Raw genomic sequence first — 19638 nt, forward strand, 5'->3', positions numbered from 1 at the left:
AGAAGCTCATTGATTTCCAGCTGCTCCCTCTGAGTGTCCTTTTGGCTAAAGGAGTCTGTACTCCTGGGAATCTCCCTCTGGTTTTGTGGTTCAGAGAGAGACGTTCAGAGCTGGCACCTCGGCAGCTTCCAGCTGTTTCTCGTGGTGTCACAAAAGGCTTCAGGGGACACCCCAGGAGAGGGCAGAGGACACTGGTTCCCATCTGCAGCAGAGTCCCTGGGCATTGCTGTGCCAGCATGCTTTGGGAAAGGCTGGCTGTGATCCACTGTGGAAGCAAAAAGAAGAGTTTGGGAAGGATGAAGCCCTTCAGGCTTCGCGTTTCAACTTCTGCAGAGAGGAAATGGGAAGAAACCCTGTAGTTGTTCATTTCCTGCTTTCTACAGGATATTTAATTCTGGAACAGCACCTGCATGGCTTCTAATTGCTCTTGGAAACAGGAGCCCAGGGAGGTGTCAGTCATGTGGACCTGCACCCCTTTATCCACTACTAAAATCTTTGGAAGGCTCCCCGTGGGACAGGATCAAATAACAACATCTAATTAATGTGAAGAACTTAGTCCTAATAAATCAAATGGCTGAGTGAAGTGTTTAAGGTGCAAAGTCCTGCAGTCCCAACTTCAGTCTGGAGTTTTGGCAACACAGAAATAGTCTCCAATTTGAACAGACCTGAAGCCCATCCCTCATATGGATAGAGGATGTCAGGTGCCCTGCTCAGTGAGATGGTCTGGCTGTCCAGGGCAGGCTCCAGGATGGTTCCTGCTCTTCAAGAGGAAATGGAATCCTTTCAGGAATTGCACAGGAGGAGATGCTGGGCTGTGGCTGGTGTTGAGCAGAGTCACACAGCCTCTCTGCTTATGAGCTGCCCTTTTTGTGTCAGTACACTCCAAAAAAATGATGGTATAAAAAATTCAGCACTGCTCTACATTTTCCTAGTGCTGCATGGGGAGGGTCATGTGAATCCTGAGTGGCAGTATCAATTATGCCACTGCAGATTGAAGCCATTATTTTCTTTTTATTTTTTGTGCTGAGATTTTTTTTTTTTTTTTGCAATTGAAAATCTTCTGCACTGTATTCCTGAACTCTGTAAGCCACTCCAGCCAGATCATCGTGATGGGTGACTTTGGATGAAAGTGGTGTGGAAGTGGTGCTGGATGTCTTTGAGCTGGGTGAGTGCTGCTGAGGTGTTCAGCAGTCTCTTACCATCAGTGTGAGCACTGAGAGGTGCAGAGCGTGCAGCTGAATTATTCAGGATATCTCCTTGGATGAACTCCATCAGCACAATTTCTCAGAGGTCCAGCTTTCATCCCTGCCTTTCAGGGGCAGCTGCAACATTAAGTCCCTCTGAAATATTTTATAATTAAAGCCTTTAACAAGCTTCTTGTTTCATACCCAGTAACAAGCAAAATCTCTCTCCTAAGACCAGAAACAGCATGTTTTGATGGAAAGAATTAGTGACAAGTTCCTGTGAATTATTTCTGGAGATGTAATTCCCTAAATTGCTAATAAGCAATTGTCACTTTTCAAAAATCAAGGTTTTTGGTTTTTTTTTTCCTCTGCTTTCTGTCTCCTGGCTTGACTTGCTGAGAAAGACTAAACCTCCTATAGCTCTGTCACATAGCACCAGGAGAGCATTTCCTTTTGCTGACAGCCCTTGCTCTAATTCCCAGTGACCACTGGGGGTACATACCCTGATTAGGCTTTGCAATCAGCTCTCTGAAGTTCTGGTGCTCCTGCAGGGTCCTGCAGGGGTCCAGCAGGGCAGGATCAGGGTTTGAGGTGGTCCCCAGCAGCCTTTGCTGGTGCTGTGACCTCCCTGTGCAGATTCCCACCGCAGAGGCAAGGAAAAATGCAAGGGGCTGGTAAATCCCAGGAGCAAACCACCCCTACAGCCATTTCCAGCTGCCTTTTCATTTCCAAAGAACTGCTCCTTTCATTTCCTGGGCAGGGAACCTTCCCCAGCTGTGCTGTGATAACTATTTATGGAAAAACTGTGGGCAAAGGCTACTGAAGGAGTTGTTCAGCAAGTCAGAGCATAAAGATGCCTCTGTTCAGGGACCCTCTGGTCGGTCAGTGGTGCAGGACATAAATCCTGAGCAGCTCCAGGCTGCAGGGATTTGCCCACAGGCTTCCCAGTAAATATAGAAATATTTGCAAATCCCAGCTCCTGCCTCCTCATTACCAGCCCCATGCTGGGATGGTATTTCCAGCCTTGCTCTGTTCATAACCACGCTTCTTCCACAGTGGTTTTCTCCTTCCTGGGTTGCCCCTTCCCTTCTGCTCACCCACAACACCTCTCACAATATTCAGTACACTTACCTAAAGCCAGGAGGGCAGGGTAAGCTCTGGACTGGGCCACAAAGTGTTTTTCTGTGGGATGAGTTGGAAAGCAAGCTCCAGTCAAGCTCCTGCTGTTCACAAATGTTTGCTTCTTTTGAGGCCTAACAATAAAATACAAATTTTTGTCTGGGGTACACACACAGACTTATGAATGGCATTACAACTGGCCGAGCTGGAGGAAGTGATTAAAGACTTCTAAAATGTTGTCTCACAAACACATTTAATGCTGTTCTAAAAAGTTTATTTTTATTATGATAGAGAAAAAATAGAATGCTTTTGAAATATTGTATGAAAATTGTGTTTAATCCAGATTGTGCAAATGGATTAGGTGGGAATCAGCTGGGGGCTGTGCTTGTTTGCTTTCCCTGTCCAAGTTTAGTCATATGAAGAAAATCATTGTATACAATTTGTTCATCCTTCACTTGGTGGTAATCCCCAGCTGCTGGCAGTACCACAGCTCCATACTGTGCCCTGGAAAGCTGGAGTTTATCCCTGTATCCCTCTGTTTCACCAGGAAGATGTTTGGAAGCTGTGACACCCATCCAGCTTCCTCTCTGCCCCACTTGCTGCCAATCCCAAGTGCAAATAAACTCTAGCTATGTCTGGAAGAAGTTGAAACTTCTGGGAACTGTTCAGGAGCTGTGGCTCTCTCTGGGAGACTGGGGATGTGGATTTCCCAAAATCTGCTACTGCAGATGTTGGAGAAAGCTACCCAGGCTCATCCTGCTTAGGGGGTAGCAGGTTTAGAGCATCAGCTCATGAGGCTGAGCCAGGTAAATCTTGGAGTGGGCATGAGGAGAGGTTTGAGTGCACTTGGGAACACCCTTGTTGGGAAAAGCACAGGTTCATCACTAACCCTTTCTTCCTTTCCTCCAGGGAGAGCCAGGCCCTCCTGGTTTGCCAGGCCCACCAGTAAGTATTTCCTGCTTGGTATTGACTTGTCCATCCTTTCAAGAGGGCACAGGACACAAGCTGGCACTCACAGCCTCACTTTCCTCTTCATCTGCCACAGAATTCCCAGGGCTGGGGATGCTCAGCACTGCCCCAGGGGACAAACACCTTCATTGCTATCAGTGAAATAGAATGAAATTTAAATTAATGGATAACTGAGATAAAGCTTGTGCATCACCTGTATGGTGACAGGTGTCATGGCACCAAGCCACGTTATGTGGTTGTTTTTGGCACTGCCCTGAGTCTGCTTCAGCCCCTCAGGCTGCCAAGGGGTGCTCAAAACTGTACCCTTTGCCTTGGCCACTTACTGCATCCCTTCCTATCCCCACTAAGAACAGCTTGTGAGCACATGGGAATGAGCCAAAGCACTGAAATTTAGGATTTGGTTATGGCTTCATAGCAAGATTCACCTCTTTTCATGGGATTCTCCCATGTTGCATGCTGTAAGATTAACACATCAACACATGAGCTTCCATCCTTGCATCCTTGCCATGTTTCTCTTGTTGTTTTGTTATAATAATTGACTTTTTACCTCATGTAGGGGCCAAAAGGTGCACCAGGGAAGCCTGGAGCTGCAGGTGAAGCTGGATTGCCTGGCCTGCCCGGAGTGGATGTGAGTATTGTGGCATCTTCTCTTAGGTTTTTTAAGCCTTTCAGCTAGGCTGAAGTGTTTTCCTGCTGTGTCTCATCAACCTCCTCTGTGCCTGCTGGAGAAGGAATGGGAGCCCTGGACCTACATCTGTGTCTTGCACAACAGGAGAAATGGAAGGAGAAGCAGCTCTGGCTGAACTAAGGAATATGAGAACAATTTTGAGATGTGTTGCTGACAGGATGGCACTCTGTTTATCTTTTGGGGTTTTTTTTACAGGGTTTAACAGGAGCTGATGGCCCACCTGGCCCAAATGGGCCTCCAGGAGACCGTGTGAGTACCTCATTAAATCCTGAGTCATTAAATGGTCATTGTCACTGATGGTAGGGATGATTTTCACATTCTGCTGTAAATTGGTGATATTCAAGTGTTGGTTTTGATGTAAACCTTTGCAGAATACTTGGACCCTCGAAATGCAGCCCCAGGTGTCTTTTCATTAGGCAGGACATGAACTCCACCTTTCTTTCACATGGCTTTGGGTTGCCTCAGTGGTGGCTGTACTGGGGATATTTCAAGTATCCAAAAAGTTTCTTGAAGCAGTCAACAGACTCAATGGTGAAGTTTATCAAAGTGAAGTGATTTTGGCCTTTACTTGGCAGATCTGTGTTGTTTATATTTAATGCTACTGTGTATTAATTGTTTGAACTTTTGCCTTTTATTATTTCTGGAACTGTCCATATGGTTGAATTATTAGTTGCCATAGTGTTCCCCAGCCAGCCTAGCAAGAAATAAGAGTTTTTTGTTCTTTCTGCATATTCTAGCTCTGCTGAGGGGCACCACAGGGACAGGGAAACAACTGCCAGAGATGATACAGATGTCCTTCAGATCAGCCACAGTCATCACCCCCTCTTAGGCCTGCCTGTGACATTAAGGAATAATCATTAATGAGCCACTCAGCACAGACTGTGATGCAGCATGGCTATTCTCCTCTCTCCCAGAAGGCAATATAAGGCTTGTGTCCACAGCTGGCTTGCTGGCCTCTTGGACTCAGGGCTGCAGTGATGGGCTGGAGTTTTGTAACCTGTTCAGTATATCCCAATAATCCACTTGGCCCAAGGACTTACTCAAATCTAAACAAATCTGCGTGTTATTTAAGGGGATGAGCAGTACAACACTGTATTTGTGATATGCTCTTCTTCCTTTGCCATGTGACAGGCAAAGCTTGTGTGGCCACTGGCAAAGTTGAGTGGCAGGACCCAAACAGCCCCAAGCCTCTGTCCATCACCACCACCCTAAACCTGCTCCTTTTCTGTCCTTTGTGCCCATCTTCCTCCCCAGAGATCCAGGCCTGCAAAATCCTGGCTGCTCTCAGACATTCTGTGGCAAGAGCCCAGCAGCATCTGGGAACTGATCCCTGATTTTTAAAGTGGGAAAGCTCAGGACCACCCGTGGCCACTGTGAGCAGTTCTGTGCCCTGTTTTGGGCTGGGTGGCAGTGCTTGCCCATGCCCACGTTAGCACACAGCTCCTGCCCTGCAGGGTAGTTGAGCTGATCATTTTTGGGCACAGAAATTCCTCTCTGGCTGCTGGGCAGGAGCCCCAGGCAGAGCTGCCCTCGCTGTGTGCTCGGGTCTGCTGGGCTCTCCCATTTCTTGTAACTCAGTTGTGGGCAGGCCTGAGACCCCTCATCGTTTATGGGAGCTTTTCAAGGTCAGTGGTCCATCTGGGAAATTGTTTTAATTGGTCTGATAAAAACCTGGGGAAAGGGAAGACCTCAGGATGCTTTAGCACTCTAAATGGACAGCATTGTTAGCCCAGCTTTTTTTCTCTCTGTCCTGTAGAACATATCTCAGTCTTGCAGGACTCACTGAAATAAGGTGTTTACTATTGCTGTGGGTTTGAATTCATGCTTAACACTCTGATTTCTTCTAAATAAGCTTAATTTTTTGAACTGGAGTGTCTGAGATTAAAGCTGTTTAGCATAGGGAAGTGGGCTCATGGAAGCCAGTTTTCAGTAATAATTTATTGCTAAACATATCCAAAAATATTTTTATCTTAAATATTTCCTGCATCCATTAGCTTTTCTCCTGCTTCTGCTTAAAGACTGATTAGATAAAGTCTGCTTGTTTTTTTCAATTTTAAAACCCCTTTATTTTTAGCTGGGGTTGAGTTGGCTCCTGACTTCCATGTTAGGTGCTGGTGTCCTTCATTGGAAAGTTCTCGAAAACCATTTTGAAATTTGTTTCTTTCCAATGAAAGCAATAAGGAAAACATAATTATTCACTTCTATTTATGAATGTCATAATAATCAAGTGTTTTCTACTCTCCATAACTGTCTATTCACAGAGTAAATTACTACAAAATGAAAAATTATGGTGATAGTGTTTTCTAATCAAAAGAGAAAGAACATTGTTATCAGGAGAATGAGTCGAGTGAGACAGTGTTATTAAAATTGAGATGTAAATTAGAGTTTTTCCTTTGCCTTAATGCAGTAGCATCAGCTCATTCAGGGACTTCATGCTCTCTTACTTTACCAGGAATGTTCATTCTGCTGCATTCTGCACCTTACACCCTCCAGTGTGTCAAAATTAGGGAGTGTAAAGGGCCAACATTTGGAATTTTGGGTGCTCTGCCATCCTTCTGGCCCGTTGGACAAAGCAGAAAGGGGCAATGCAGCTGCTCTCAGAATGAGGGTGCAAGTCAGAGGTGCCAGGAATTCAATGTTTTCCTTGCAGGAGGAGATCCCAGCTTGTCCCTCACAGCCAGCAGCAGCTGGGAGGATTTTTAGCCAGCAGATAGAAGTGACTGGAGGCAGAGCAGAGTAACCTGCAGCAGGAGAAATGAATGAGCTGACATTCACAGCACAGCTGATTGTTATTGGATTACTGTCCTCTGCTCACAAGACCACTCTTAACAAGGCCTTGAGTCCTCGGAGTCTTTCTCCTTAAACTTGGCAAGGGAAAACATTTCTGGTCTCCTTTGGCCCACAGAACATGAGCAGAGGGCAGGTGTCATCCCTGGGGGCAGCTCTGTGTGCTGGATATTCTCCACCCACCTTGTTCTCCTGGCCCCAGGGGCAGGCACTGTTTAATTCCAGCTCAGGAAATCTGCTCAAGATGTTGCTGTGCAGCATTTTGGGGATGTTTGGAAAAGAGGTTTGTTCTGGGGAGAGGCCATGGAAGCTTTGTCCTGCACCCTGGTCCCCTGGAAGCTGTCCCTGCCCACGGCAGGGGCTGGAATGAGGTGTTCTTTAAGGTCCCTTCCGACCCAAACCTTTCTGGGATTCTTTTTTAGAATTATTACCCATAATGAATTTTACAGCCTGCTGGCCAGCTTTGCAATGCAGCACAGGGGTTAAGGAGGTCTCTCTGTGTTATCTTCAGTCAAACAGGATCTTCACAGCTTCAAGAGTGACTTAATTCTAGTCTAAGCCATGAGCTCACCGAGCTCCAGTCAAGCCTAAAAGTGGCAACGAAATTGGGAAAAGGAGATGGGGGATTTGCCAAGGAAGCAAGTGAAGAAGAAGAAGCTGCCAAATCTTGGCTTTGCTTGAAAGGAAAATAGATGAATTAATAAAATTCACTAGAACAAATTTTGCTAATAGTTTTAGGAAACTTAGTAATTGGATCTACAATATGAATGTATTATGAATGGGAATATTTCAAGTAGATAGAATTCAGGTTATGAATATTTAGATATTCATGGAGGTTATTTAGATATTCATCTGAGGCCAGCTGGGACTTCTAGAGTAATTTTCCATAAGTTTTTGTCCTTATATGTGTGACTTTAGCTGAATATCTCCAGTTGTGTCTTGTTTCTGCAAGGCACTGCTGGAGTTTCCAAGCAAAGATATCAAGGAGAGCAGGCCTTGGTGACTCCCCATGTGGAGGTTTCTCTTTTATCCCTGCTAACTTTTATCCTGTTTTATTCCCATAGGGTGCTTTAGGACCTGCTGGGCCACCTGGACCAGCTGTAAGTACCTCCCAGAGCAGCACATGTGATGAAAGTGTGGAATATTGTGCCAAAACCATCTCCAAGAAAGGATGGGGAGCTTTGTATCCCAAACAAAAGGATCAAAGCCTGAATGAGTGAATATGTTGTTTGAAATGTTAAAATATGTATGTGTGACCTGTTCTGGTAACACAGACCTGGTTTTATTCTCTAAGGTGCTCTAAAAGCAAACCAGCTTGGGATACAGACTGACATATCAAATGCTATCACAATTATTAGACATTATGTAATGTCTAATAAAAATTAAAAGGAAAATAAAAAGGAGAAATAGGTAAACTGGAATGTTGTCTTCCTCTCCATGTCCCACTCTTGTGTCATCACTCATCTCTTTTCTCACACGTCTCATAGGTAACAGAGATGGAAAGGGAATACAAATTATTAGAGGCAACAAAAGAATTCATCAAGACTCTGCTCTGATTGCAAATTATAATCATTAGGAGCAAGGGAGTGATAAGGAAACTTAGAACAAAAAAAAAAATTATCAGTGTTTTTTGAGGTTGTCTTTTATTCCTGTGTGCTCAGTTTCTGAGTGATCTTTTACTGCTTCAAATGTTGTTTTCAGGGCAAAGGACTACCAGGACCTCCAGTAAGTAATAAGAATTTTTTAAAAAATTATAAATTAAGATTCTGATTTTTTTTGATACCCTGAATGTTGCAAACCCACCCCAGGCCTCAGGTCCTTCTCCTGTGCCAGGCAGAGGGACGTGGAGTCCTGCAGATCATTGACCCTGTGGGGTTTTTATCTTTGCCCCACCCTGGGGAAGCTGGCTCTGCTGTAAATTCAAGGCACAGCAGCCTTGTAGACAGTGGAAGTGACCAACTCTGGGGCAGCTTTTGTTGGGTGGGTTCCTGGGAGCTGCCTGTGCCTGAGGGATGCAGGTTGGCAGTGAATTCCAGGGGAATGTGGAGGAAAAAGCAAAATGTGCATTGGGAAGCTGCTGGTGTGGTGCAGGATGGGGACAGCCCAGCTGATGCCTTGAGTTTACCTTGCATATTTTCCAAATTCTGTACTGCATTAGTGTATAACTGAACTTCATACAGAGTGCTAGCAAGCTCTCCTCACAGTTCAGTCACACCAATCCTTTTCCAGCCCCAGAACCAAGGACACCATTACAGCTCCAGCCCCAAAAAGTATAAACAACAGCAAGTTGAGGAGAGCAGTCTGAGAGGATGGGACTTCATAACCTGCAGCTGTAATTGGACATTTAACCCAATACAGAAATGGACCAAAACTTATAAAAAGTCTGAGAACTTGTGACTCAGGGTCCACCTCAGGTGTAGCCATGGCCAGGCCCAAGGTGCATCCTTTGAAGGCCTTTAATAAGTCCCTACTTAATTCCTTTTACAGTGTCTAGCCTCTGTTCTAGGCAGCCTCTCAAGGCATCAAACTGCTGGTTTTGGGGTGCCCAGGTCCCCACAGATGTAAAAGCTCTTCTCTCTGTTCAACAGGGGCCTCCAGGACCCAGTGGGCTCCCAGGGGGACATGGATTTCGGGGCCCTTCTGTGAGTTTTTTCTACTATTTAATCCTCATTTACTGAATGTGCCACAATCACAGAAGAATGAGTTAAATTTTTGTTTCTTACCTCTCTCTGAAGTGATACTTTGGTAGCCACCCCTCACATCCCTTTGCATCTACACTGAAAGGGAATTCTTACTATTTTGCTCTCCTTTTAGGGACCTTTTGGTCTGCCAGGATTCCCAGGGCCTCCTGGACCACCTGGGCCTCCTGTAAGTTGAGACTTGCAAATAAATGTGAGAAAATTCCCGGGGGGAGTCTGCAATTTTCTTCTCGCTGCCCTTTTTATTTGTTGCCACTGCCAAGAACATTCAGCAAGCACCATGCCCTGAGGAGATCAGGGACTTTTCCCTGGCTGCTCTTGGATGCTTTGATGATCTCCTGTTTGTTATTTGTGCTCTGTGTGACCCAGTGAACCCCACCTTTATGGCACACGGGGCACGGGGTGGGCTTGTTGTTCTCTCCAGGAAGGTTTTTGTGCTTGCTTGGATCAGGATCTGCTCTTGTAGGGCCAGCAACTGGGAACTTGCAACCAAGTCCCTGCTTTGGGTTTGCTGTGGCCTCTCTGGAGTGTTGGACAGTGGGACTGGGAGGTCTTTCCCAAGGCCAGGAGGAAGCCAAGCACAGCTGCTCTTCTCTAATTGCTGCCTTCATCATCTAAGAGTCTTCCCAGCCCAGTTGGGCATCTCCAGGGGATGTTTTCCCCCCTGCTGAAACCACCCAGGGGATGGTTTCCCCTGTGCTGTGTCTGGTTTTGGGGTCTGGTGCAGCTCAGAACACTCCAGGTTGAGGGGCAGCACTTTGGGCTGTGGGGCTGAGTATGTGCCTTGTGCTGATCCAGCTGAGCTGGGTCTGTAAGAATTGTCCTAGAAATTGCGTTTCCTCCTGGTGTTTGTCTTGTACTTAAAAGCCACCATTCCCTGAATTGCAGGGTCTCCCAGGGGCCCTTCCTGATGGCGGTGGGGACCTTCAGGTAGGTTTTTCTTTATGTAGCATGAAAATATGTTTTCGTTTAATCCCTGATGTGACTTTTGGTTGGCACAGCTGGGGGAGTGTCAGAACATTTAACATGCACTGCTTAGAGCTGTAGATGTGGATTTAAACCAACTTATCAGAGTGGGGTGTGTGTTTACTGGACTGAAATGTTTATTCAAGGAGGCAGATGTGCACTGGAAGAGATTTCCCAGAGAAATCTCTGGGAAAGGACCCAATTCCAGTGGCTGCCCCATCCCTGGAAGGGTCCAAGGCCAGGCTGGACAAAGGTTGGAGCACCTGGGATAGTGGAAGGTGTCCCCGCCATGGCTGGGGGTGGAATGGGATGAGCTTTAAGGTCCCTTCCAACCCAAACCAGTTTTTTATTTTGTCCTTGATTTTTGCTTCCCAAAATGCACATTTTGCATGCATTCTTCATGTGCTAAACAGAATTTGGTAAAAGACATCAGCTTTTCATGCTTCCAGTCCTGCTCTGCTGCAGGAAAGGCTGTTGTGCAGCACTGTTTGTTCCCAGGGATGGTGGCCCTGCTTCCATGGGCTTTGTTTAGGCTTCCTTCCTTGATCCCTTTCTTTCAGGGGACTGAAAGGAGTGCTGGGTCCAGGAATGATGGAAGTGACATTTGCAGATTTCACAGCTGTTGTTGTGACAGCTTCTCTGGTTTTCTAATTGGCGTGTCCCAAAAAAAGCTCCAAGTCAGTTTAGACTGCCTTATGGCACATCACATGGGAGTTAATAGGAAATGATGCTATTTCTGCATGTTTAATTTAAGTTACCCCGTGGAATATTGTAGAAAATTACATTTTTGCTACAGAGGTGCTGCCTAAAGTTGTATTAAAAGCAAAAAATAACAACAAAACAAATTAAGATCTATTTATAAAGTTTCAAGAGTATGGCCTTTTCCTCTATTCCATTTCCATGCATGTTCTGGTCTGTTCCCATTCAAGCTGGAGTTCCCACCAGGGGCTCTCCCACCCCTGGACATGATATCAGCTTATAGGTATTGTTTTTTTATTGGTGCCCTTCAGTTAACTCTGATGCCTGTCCTTGTTTCACTTAAGGAGTTGGCTAAAGAAAATCAATAGGGGTCAGTTAGTGCAGAGGATTAAATCTGGTCCTAATGATTTAAAGAAACTGATCCAGCTTCACTGGGAAACCTGGGTTCTTCAGCATTTTGGGCTGTGGACACTCAGCCTTCAGGAAGTCTCACAGTCCAAGTGGAGTAGGCCATTCATAAATCATTATTTTGTGGGGTACCAGGACCTCTAGAACCCCGTTGCATAGGGAAATGTTGGTCAATCCATTGAGCTGTGATTCCATTAGATTTAGTGAATTTAGAGCCAAAATCCACATGAGTTTTTCACCTCATGGACAAAGCCAGTGGGTGTGCTGTGTGCCTGTTCAACCAAAGTGTTCCTGTTCCCTGCAGTGCCCAGCTCTGTGCCCACCAGGTCCCCCAGGCCCCCCAGGAATGCCAGGCTTCAAGGTAAGGAAACACCTCCTGCAACACCATATTTGCCTCCCAAAATAAACAGCACTATGAAGGCATTAAATTGTATATACAGTCTCTATATATAGGCTCCACACCTCCCAAAGCAGCCATGCATTTGCATTTATTCCTACAAATGAAATTTAACCCTTGGCATAGATAAAAAAACCCTGTAAGCCCAGTGGGGCAGAGCTTATGAAGGAAAAAACAGAGGCAGCATTTCAGAGCTGCCTTTCCAGCTGTCAGAGCTGAAAAAAACCTCACCAGTTCTTAAACTGCAAAACGTAACTTACATAATTAAAATAATACAATTTAATTGTTGGTTTTTATAGCCAGTGTAGCAGCAGGCAGATTTATGTTTAAATATTTTAAACAGAATTATTTTGTTGGCCTCTGGTATGTTAATTTTCAGTCCTCAGGAGTTAAACATCTCCTCGTCTGTCCCCTCTATGGTTGACATGAAGTCTTTGCAGTTATTGACTCCAGCAGTGAGACAAAGTAAAAAGTGACTCAAGTTCTTTTAGCAGGAGTTAGAAGTTGGCAGTGAGTGGGATAACTCCTGGGAAATGCTCTCAATTCCTCCTGAAGTGACCTTTCTCATTTTCCCTGTCTGTTTGGGCTGTGCACTGAGTCATAAATATCATTACAAATACAAAATAACTGCTCAAAATTCATAGAAATGGAAAACCCTGTGAAATTCTCCAATTATGATGCAAATGGTGCACAGGACCTTTGCTGTGGTGAGGAACAACATCTGCCATGGCTGAAATTAGCCTGGGCCTCTCCCACAGTCACAGGAAGAGAGCCAAGACACAAAGTGAATCAGAGCTTATATGAAGGCTTCCAGTGGGACATGGATTTCTTTGAAAGCTTGATGATGCAGAATTAAAGATGACTTAAAAAGGGAGGTTAAAAATGCAGAATGGGGTTCTCAGGAGTGACTCATCCCCATTTTTCTGGGGCGATGGGAACTGAGTTCTGGTGCTTGATCTGTGTTTGAGGGTTGCATCCAGACCATGAGCTTAGACCAGTGCAAGTCACTCTGGAAAACCAAATCTGGGCATTTTCAGGAGCTACATCAATTCTGACACTGGTACCTGATAAACCTCCCCCAGGAGGGATCTCCATTCACAGCACACCTACAGACTGTTTTCCCTGAAAGTCATTTGGGATGTGGGGTTTAGCTTTCACAGCTGTCTCACCAAATTGAATTTTAAAACAAGACTCTACTGGGATGTGAATAATCACAACTCTTATTTCTAGGGACACACTGGTCACAAAGGGGAGCCTGGTGAAGTAGGAAAACAAGGAGAGAAGGTAAACTTAAATTTAAAAGTAATGGGGGAGGATTTTTTCTCTTTAATAACACCATGCAGAAGAAATAAGGGATTTTTTCAAGGAGGCAGGGAGGAATGAGGCTGTTTGCTGAACGAGGAGCAGTTACTTTGGCTGAAGTGCATTGGGTTCCACTGCTCTCCCTGTAGGACCCTGTGCTCACTCTCCAAGATGATTCATCTTTCCAAGCATCATCACGTTAGGATCAGTGTGAATTCACAGCTATCCTTTCCCATGCAGGGATGTCAGCTCAGGAGAAGCCCTGCTTTAATCACTTGGATAAATTCCTGACTGATCTCAAATGTTCTTGCACATAGAAATTGTCTACAACACAGCAGCAAATTCTGTAGGGAAATCTGGGAGGGAGGGAGAGCGGGAGCTCAAGGAGAAATGAGGTGGGGATGTCCCTGGCTGTGTTTGCAGGTTCCTGCTGTCCCTTCTCCTGTCTGATTGATTTTTCTGTCCCAGGGTAACCCTGGCCCTCCTGGCCCTCCAGGGATTCCTGGCAGTGTTGGCCTGCAGGTAACCCCAGCTCTTCTCTTCCCACCATTGCCTTGGCCTTGTCACTGTGGAGTCACCTTGGTTGCACAAACAGTGACTGACTTTGAGCTGATTTGTTTCCTTAATTAGGGCCCAAGAGGACTAAGAGGCCTCCCTGGTCCAATGGGTCCAGCTGGCGACAGAGTAAGAAAAAACTTCTGATTTTCTGATTTTTCCTTTTCCTCTCCACCACCAGTTTGTCTTGTGAGAGGTGCCAGTGGCACTTGTTCTTACTGAATTCCAGTGGGAAACTTGTAAAGGTATAAAGTGTGGGCTGTTCCCTGCATCAGAACAGCCTTCCAAAGTCAGGATAATCCACACACCCGAGGGACAGCCAGGCTGAATCATCCCAACCAAGGTGCAAGACTGACAGTGTTAGAGAATCTTGGGAAACAAAAAAAAAAAAAAAAAAAAAAAGGTACATTTTACTTTCTTTTCTGCCTCTTTACAAGAAAAAGCCAAAGAATCACTGATGGACAAAGGTTTTCAGGACACAAAAAGACTCCTCAGTGAGAACAGGATCAATCTCCAGCTCACTGAGGCTTTGGGCTCTAGTCACAGTCCCTTGAGCAGCAGCCCAGAGGCTGAATGGTTTTGAATTGGATGAAATCATGCATTTATTTAGGAGTAAGGGTGTTATCAAGATAGCAAGGCCATGAATGGTATCAGTGTATCAGAGGTACAAAGGTGGGGAAATCCAGAGGAAAAACCCATTGTTCAGAGTGGGATTTTTTGCACGTCTGTCCTGCAAACCAGCAGGAGGTACAGGGAGTCTTTCCAGGGTGTCCTTCCAGGGCTTTTGTGTTTTCTCAGGTTGTGGTACAAGGTGGGGATTCTGTTACTTCATCCTCTGCCAAGCCCAGCCTCACAATGGTGTCTGTCCTCTGCAGGGTGACATTGGATTCAGAGGCCCACCTGGAATCCCAGGACCCCCAGGGAAAGTTGTATGTATCCCAGACCTTCTGTGGTTTATTCCTCCTTCCTGAGCTCTGCTGCCAGTGAGCAGAGGCTGTGCTGACCACCTCCATCAGATTATTCCCTTTGCCCTTGCCCTCCACTCAAAGCAATGTTATTTCACCTGACCTCACAATGTCTCTCTCTTTGCCCTGCCCCACACCAGAATAAGTTCACCACATTTCCATTTCTCTCTGTGCTTCACTGCTCTTCCTTAAGCACCAGCAGCTGTGGGCAAGCCCTGGAGAAGAGGACACAGTCTCAAGCTATGTCAGGGAAGGTTTAGGTTGGATATTAGGAAAAAAATTTTCACTGAAAGAATAATAAAATACTGGAATTTTCTTCCTAGGGAGGTGGTGGAATCACAATCTCTGGATTTGTTTAAAAAAAGACTGGACTTGACACTTGGTGCTATGGTCTCGTGGTGTTAGGGCATAGGTTGGACTTGATGATCTTAGAGGTCTCTTCCAACCTCATTATTCTGTGATTCTGTGAATATCCATTACTTTTGGAGGAAGAATCAACCCTGTCTGAGCTTACATCCCTTGAGCCTGGTCTGTTCCCAGGTGCCCACAGCTCTCAAGGATTTTTGCTCCAAGAAGGAATAGCTGTGTATTGAGGATGCAATCCCCATCCTTCTGCAGCACCACCCTCTGGGGACCCCTCCCTAGTCTTGCAATTATAGAAGAAATTGATCCAAACTAAAACAAAATGAGGTGCTTTCTCACCAAACCTTTCATTACATCCAGCAGGATCTATTCAGTGAATATTAAAGCTTTTCTCCCACTCTGTTTCTGCTTAAAGAAATTGCTTCATTAAATGAAGGGGAAAATGGCAAAGTTCTGAGGGATTGCTGGCAAAGTCCCTGCTGCAGGGAGTGTGTCAGGAATTAGAGTGAAACTGAGAAAGTGCAGCCCAGCTCTCGGGGACTGTGTGTGCTCACACCTCTGCTGGGACCAGCAAACAGCACAAAAACCTCCTCATTTCACCCCCAAAGCAGCAACCTCTGTCACTGGTGATGAAGATGCTTAATGGCTTTTCCTCCTCTGTCACAGGGAGACCAAGGGAGCAAAGGACCTCAGGGATTCCGGGGGCCCAAAGGTGACACTGTAAGTGCACTCAAACACCCTTTGCTCCAGTCCAAAGCCTGTTCCACACGTTTATTGTGGCTTGTGCCCCTTTAATTTGCTTGAAAGGGATGGAAGCACCATCTCAAAAATGAGATGTTTAACTCTTACTAAAGATGATTGAGCAATAAGGTGTCCAAGTGCTGCTACAGCCTGGAGCACAGGGAGCAGATCTGACATCCCTTGCAATGATCAAGAATCTTCCCAGGTGTTGTATCCTGCACTGGGCTGCTTTCCTGCTGTGTCCCAAAACAACCTCCATACTTATGTGGGCAGAGAGGACCCAGCTGAAATGGAATGAAATGCCCCTACAGAATCTGAGTATTGTCTTTGTTGACTGTTCTTCAGGTTAACACAGGATTTATTGCTGTTTTCTAGGGTAAACCTGGACCAAAAGGAAACCCAGGGGCTCGTGGGCTCATAGGAGAACCTGTAAGTCAGTTAAATGGGATGCAGGTCTTGCTGTTTGTCTTGCTTGCAGATGAGGAGATAGAACAGGCAAAAAGCTGCTTCTTGCCATCTTTGCTGTCAAGCTGCTGCTCTGTGGGTCTCTGTGTAAGCCCAGGTGGGCTAAGCCACAGTTGTACTGCTGCTGATCAAAATCTCCCAGTACAACTGCAGCTGGACTCGTTGCCAGAAGCTTCTTTGATGTGGATGTATTTTGCAAACCACAGAGCCTCCTCCTGACCTAAAGGTGTGCTGTCCATGATTGCAGGGAATGCCTGGCAAGGATGGGCGGGATGGAGCTCCTGGACTCGATGGTGAGAAGGTTTGTAAAGTCCTTCTTAAACACTGCAGGGGAGATTCCTGAGACTGAGCTGGCTGTGCTGCAAATGCTCCTCAAGAAGCTTGGCTGGGAAGCTTTTCCTCCTAAAAAGATTTCTGATATTGTCACTAGTGAAGGAGAATGAAATTCTCCTGTTCGTTAATCCCAAGGGAATTCCCTAAAGAAGGAAGGTGCACATGTGATGCAAGCTCAGCTGTGCCCCTGGATTTAGTGATCCCTGCTGGCTGACTCCAGGCCTTCAGAGATGCCTTTTCAGAGCTGTTGACAGAATTGTTTTAGTAGCCCGGAGACAAGGTGCTGTCAGGTGCTGGTTGCCTGGTTCCTGAGCAGTGCTCCTGCAGGAATATTGAACGTGTGCTGCCAGGGCAGGCTGGGAGCTGCAGCAGGCAGGGGAACACCTGGGAGCTCCTGTCCAGTGGGTGCTCCCTCCTCTAGACACAGCAGCTCTTGGTCCTGTGCATACAGGGAGGGAGGAAAGTACAAATGCCTGTTTGGGAATGTGCCCCCTGCCTGTGCCAGGCCACGTCCCAGTGCTGGAGGATCCCTCCTAACCTCTCCCTATCCACAGGGTGACGCAGCTCCCATGGGTGCTCCTGGAGAGAAGGGGCCAAATGGACTTCCTGTGAGTATGGAGCAGGACCTGCCACCTCCGGGGTTCCAGCAGCTCAGAGATCCTTCCTGGGGACAGGGGAGGGTCCTTCTGTGGGCTGTTTCACAAGGAGCTCTAGTTAAGGCAAGAGGAAATGCACTTTTCCCACCATGCAGACAGGGTTGGAGTGTGCCAGGCAGGATTGGAGAGCACCTGGAGCATCTCACAGTAATTCCCTGGCTGTTGGCTTCTCTGACTCTTTAAAATCTAAACTTCAGAGGGATTTTCCCTTTCACATCCCACTGATGTGCTTCCCTTATGGAGGGAGTAAGATCTGGGGTATAATATTCTGAGCTCTGTCCGTGCCTTACTCCAGTGCTTATTGGCAAAGTGCTTCATCTCCCCATACTTCCCACTATTTAAAAGAGATCAAGTATTCCTTTCTTCCTGCATTTACAGAATATTTTGAACTCCCCTGGAGAGAGGTTTCTGCTGTGCAAAATGTTGCTGCTGCTGGTCCATTTGTATATTCCTGCTCTTTGCTCTCATGCCAAGGATTAGTGTTCATGGAGCTGCAAGGGCAGCAAGAGAGGCATTGAAGTCATAATTTTCACAGTGAAAGCTGCAGAAGTCTAAACCTTCCATTGCTTCAAGCAAAGGTCGCTCCTTGTGTGTCAAATCAGACCAGAATAACAAATTTAATAACTTCACTTCTTCTGACATTGCTTTAACATAATTTTTTTTCAGGGTCTGCCTGGAAGAGCAGGTATTAAAGGCTCAAAGGGTGAACCAGTAAGTGAATCTCTTTAATGATGGGGTCTGGTGGGGAACCTGGTCACAGCAAGACTTTTTAGCTTTGGGGGATTGGGAAGACTTACCGCAAAGTGATGATTTCTGTATTTCTGCTGGGGCTGAAGAGCAGGAATTAGGTAAAATAACTGAGCTGGCACCTGGGTCAGTAAAGACACAGCAGATATACAGGAGAGGCATCAGTGGTTCAGTAAACCTCATCCTTTTGTCAAAGTCCCAGGAGGAGACTTGATCTTTGGGAATCAAAGGACTGAGCACCAGCAGGAGCAGAATGATCTCATCTTGCCTTCTGCACATTTTCCCTCACTGCAGGAGAAAAAACTTCCATGAAGCTTTAGATTGACACTTACCTTTGAGATGAAAGAAAACCTCAGGCAGACCAAAGCAGTCCAGAACAAAGCTGCTCTGAGAGATGTCTTTTTTTCCCCTGTCCCTCTCCTTTATGCATTCTTCCCTCTGCATCATTATTGCTTCTAATCCTCATGGAGGAGAGCACACTGCAGGAAGGTGGTGCAGGAATCTCCTCCTGATGTGGAGGGGGTTCAGGAGTGAATGTGATGGGATGTCCTGGCATCCCTGTCTCATGTGGGACATGGGGACACTGCCCTGGGGCTAGCAGCCCTCCCTGGCCAGTGGTGCCAGGAGAGAGTGTGCAGCTCCTCTGTTCTCTGGTGCTGTGAGTTTTGCCCTAAATCTGTACAAGTTTAAAGCTGTTTATATTTCTTGATCCAGGTTTCAACGCCCTCCTCCTTTTGTTGCTTCAGGCAGGGCAGAAAGGATGTGATGCCCTGCAGTGATGCCCTAACTGAGTGTTTGCTTTGTGCTCTGCAGGGCAGCCCTGGAGAGACAGGAGAGGCAGGTCCCTCTGGAGAGCCAGGCATCCCTGTAAGTGCCCCACATTTCCACTTAGCATGGCCTCTGCTGGTCAGTTTTAAACCAAACTGGGGAGCTGGAGCTCACATGCTGCTCCCAGTGACGCAGCACCTGCAATCCCATGGGATTGAGCACTCCAGGCTCACACTGGTGTGAGCTCCCCAGGGAGCACTGAGCTGGCTGGGCAGGGTGCTGAGCACTGGTGCTGGGCAAAACCCAGCAGCAGTGGGCTGGCAGATGGGCTAGTGGGGCAGAAGTTTGGGACTGAAAGGCCTGGGATCCAGGAATATGTCCCAGTGGGCTGGGAAGGGTGGGTCTGTGGCTCCTAAATATCACAGCTGACTTTGGTGTCCCTGCCAGGGCGATGTTGGCATTCCTGGTGAGAGAGGCCTGCCAGGACCCAGAGGAGCAACTGTAAGTACAGAGCTGGCTGTGAACCAGAGAGGTGCCAGAATAGGGTTTGTGTTGGGGGGTCACTCTCTGGCTCCAGCAAAAGGCCACTTTCTCTCTCAGTGGTGTCTCTGGGGAGCTCTGGCAGCAGAGAAATTCCTCCCCCAAGCTGGGTCAGATCCTGCTCTCACTGACAGCTCCGTGCAAATGCCAAGTGATCCCTCCCATTCCGCTTGGCAGAGCAAACTGCAGCTGCCCAGGAGGTTTGTGGAGCTGCCAGGAGGGACTGGGCAGTCAGCAAGCCCCTCATTGCACAGGAGTAGGGAGGTTCTGCCCATGCTGAAGTCAGG

General features: G+C 46.6%; 1 protein-coding gene across 1 annotated transcript in view; it reads left to right on the forward strand.

Moving 5' to 3' along the window:
- The window catches only part of COL9A3 (collagen type IX alpha 3 chain), a 33730-nt gene that overhangs the window by 2519 nt on the left and 11573 nt on the right, over positions 1-19638 (forward strand). The window contains 20 exon segments of the mRNA XM_077787074.1: positions 3213-3248; positions 3829-3900; positions 4156-4209; positions 7812-7847; positions 8449-8472; positions 9336-9389; positions 9562-9615; positions 10335-10376; positions 11824-11880; positions 13147-13200; positions 13687-13740; positions 13849-13902; positions 14649-14702; positions 15768-15821; positions 16218-16271; positions 16555-16608; positions 17195-17248; positions 17963-18007; positions 18857-18910; positions 19259-19312. Of these exon segments, the coding sequence (XP_077643200.1) occupies positions 3213-3248; positions 3829-3900; positions 4156-4209; positions 7812-7847; positions 8449-8472; positions 9336-9389; positions 9562-9615; positions 10335-10376; positions 11824-11880; positions 13147-13200; positions 13687-13740; positions 13849-13902; positions 14649-14702; positions 15768-15821; positions 16218-16271; positions 16555-16608; positions 17195-17248; positions 17963-18007; positions 18857-18910; positions 19259-19312 (1014 nt within the window).

Source organism: Lonchura striata, chromosome 17 (genome assembly GCF_046129695.1).
Source record: "Lonchura striata isolate bLonStr1 chromosome 17, bLonStr1.mat, whole genome shotgun sequence".
NCBI classification, from domain to species: domain Eukaryota; kingdom Metazoa; phylum Chordata; class Aves; order Passeriformes; family Estrildidae; genus Lonchura; species Lonchura striata.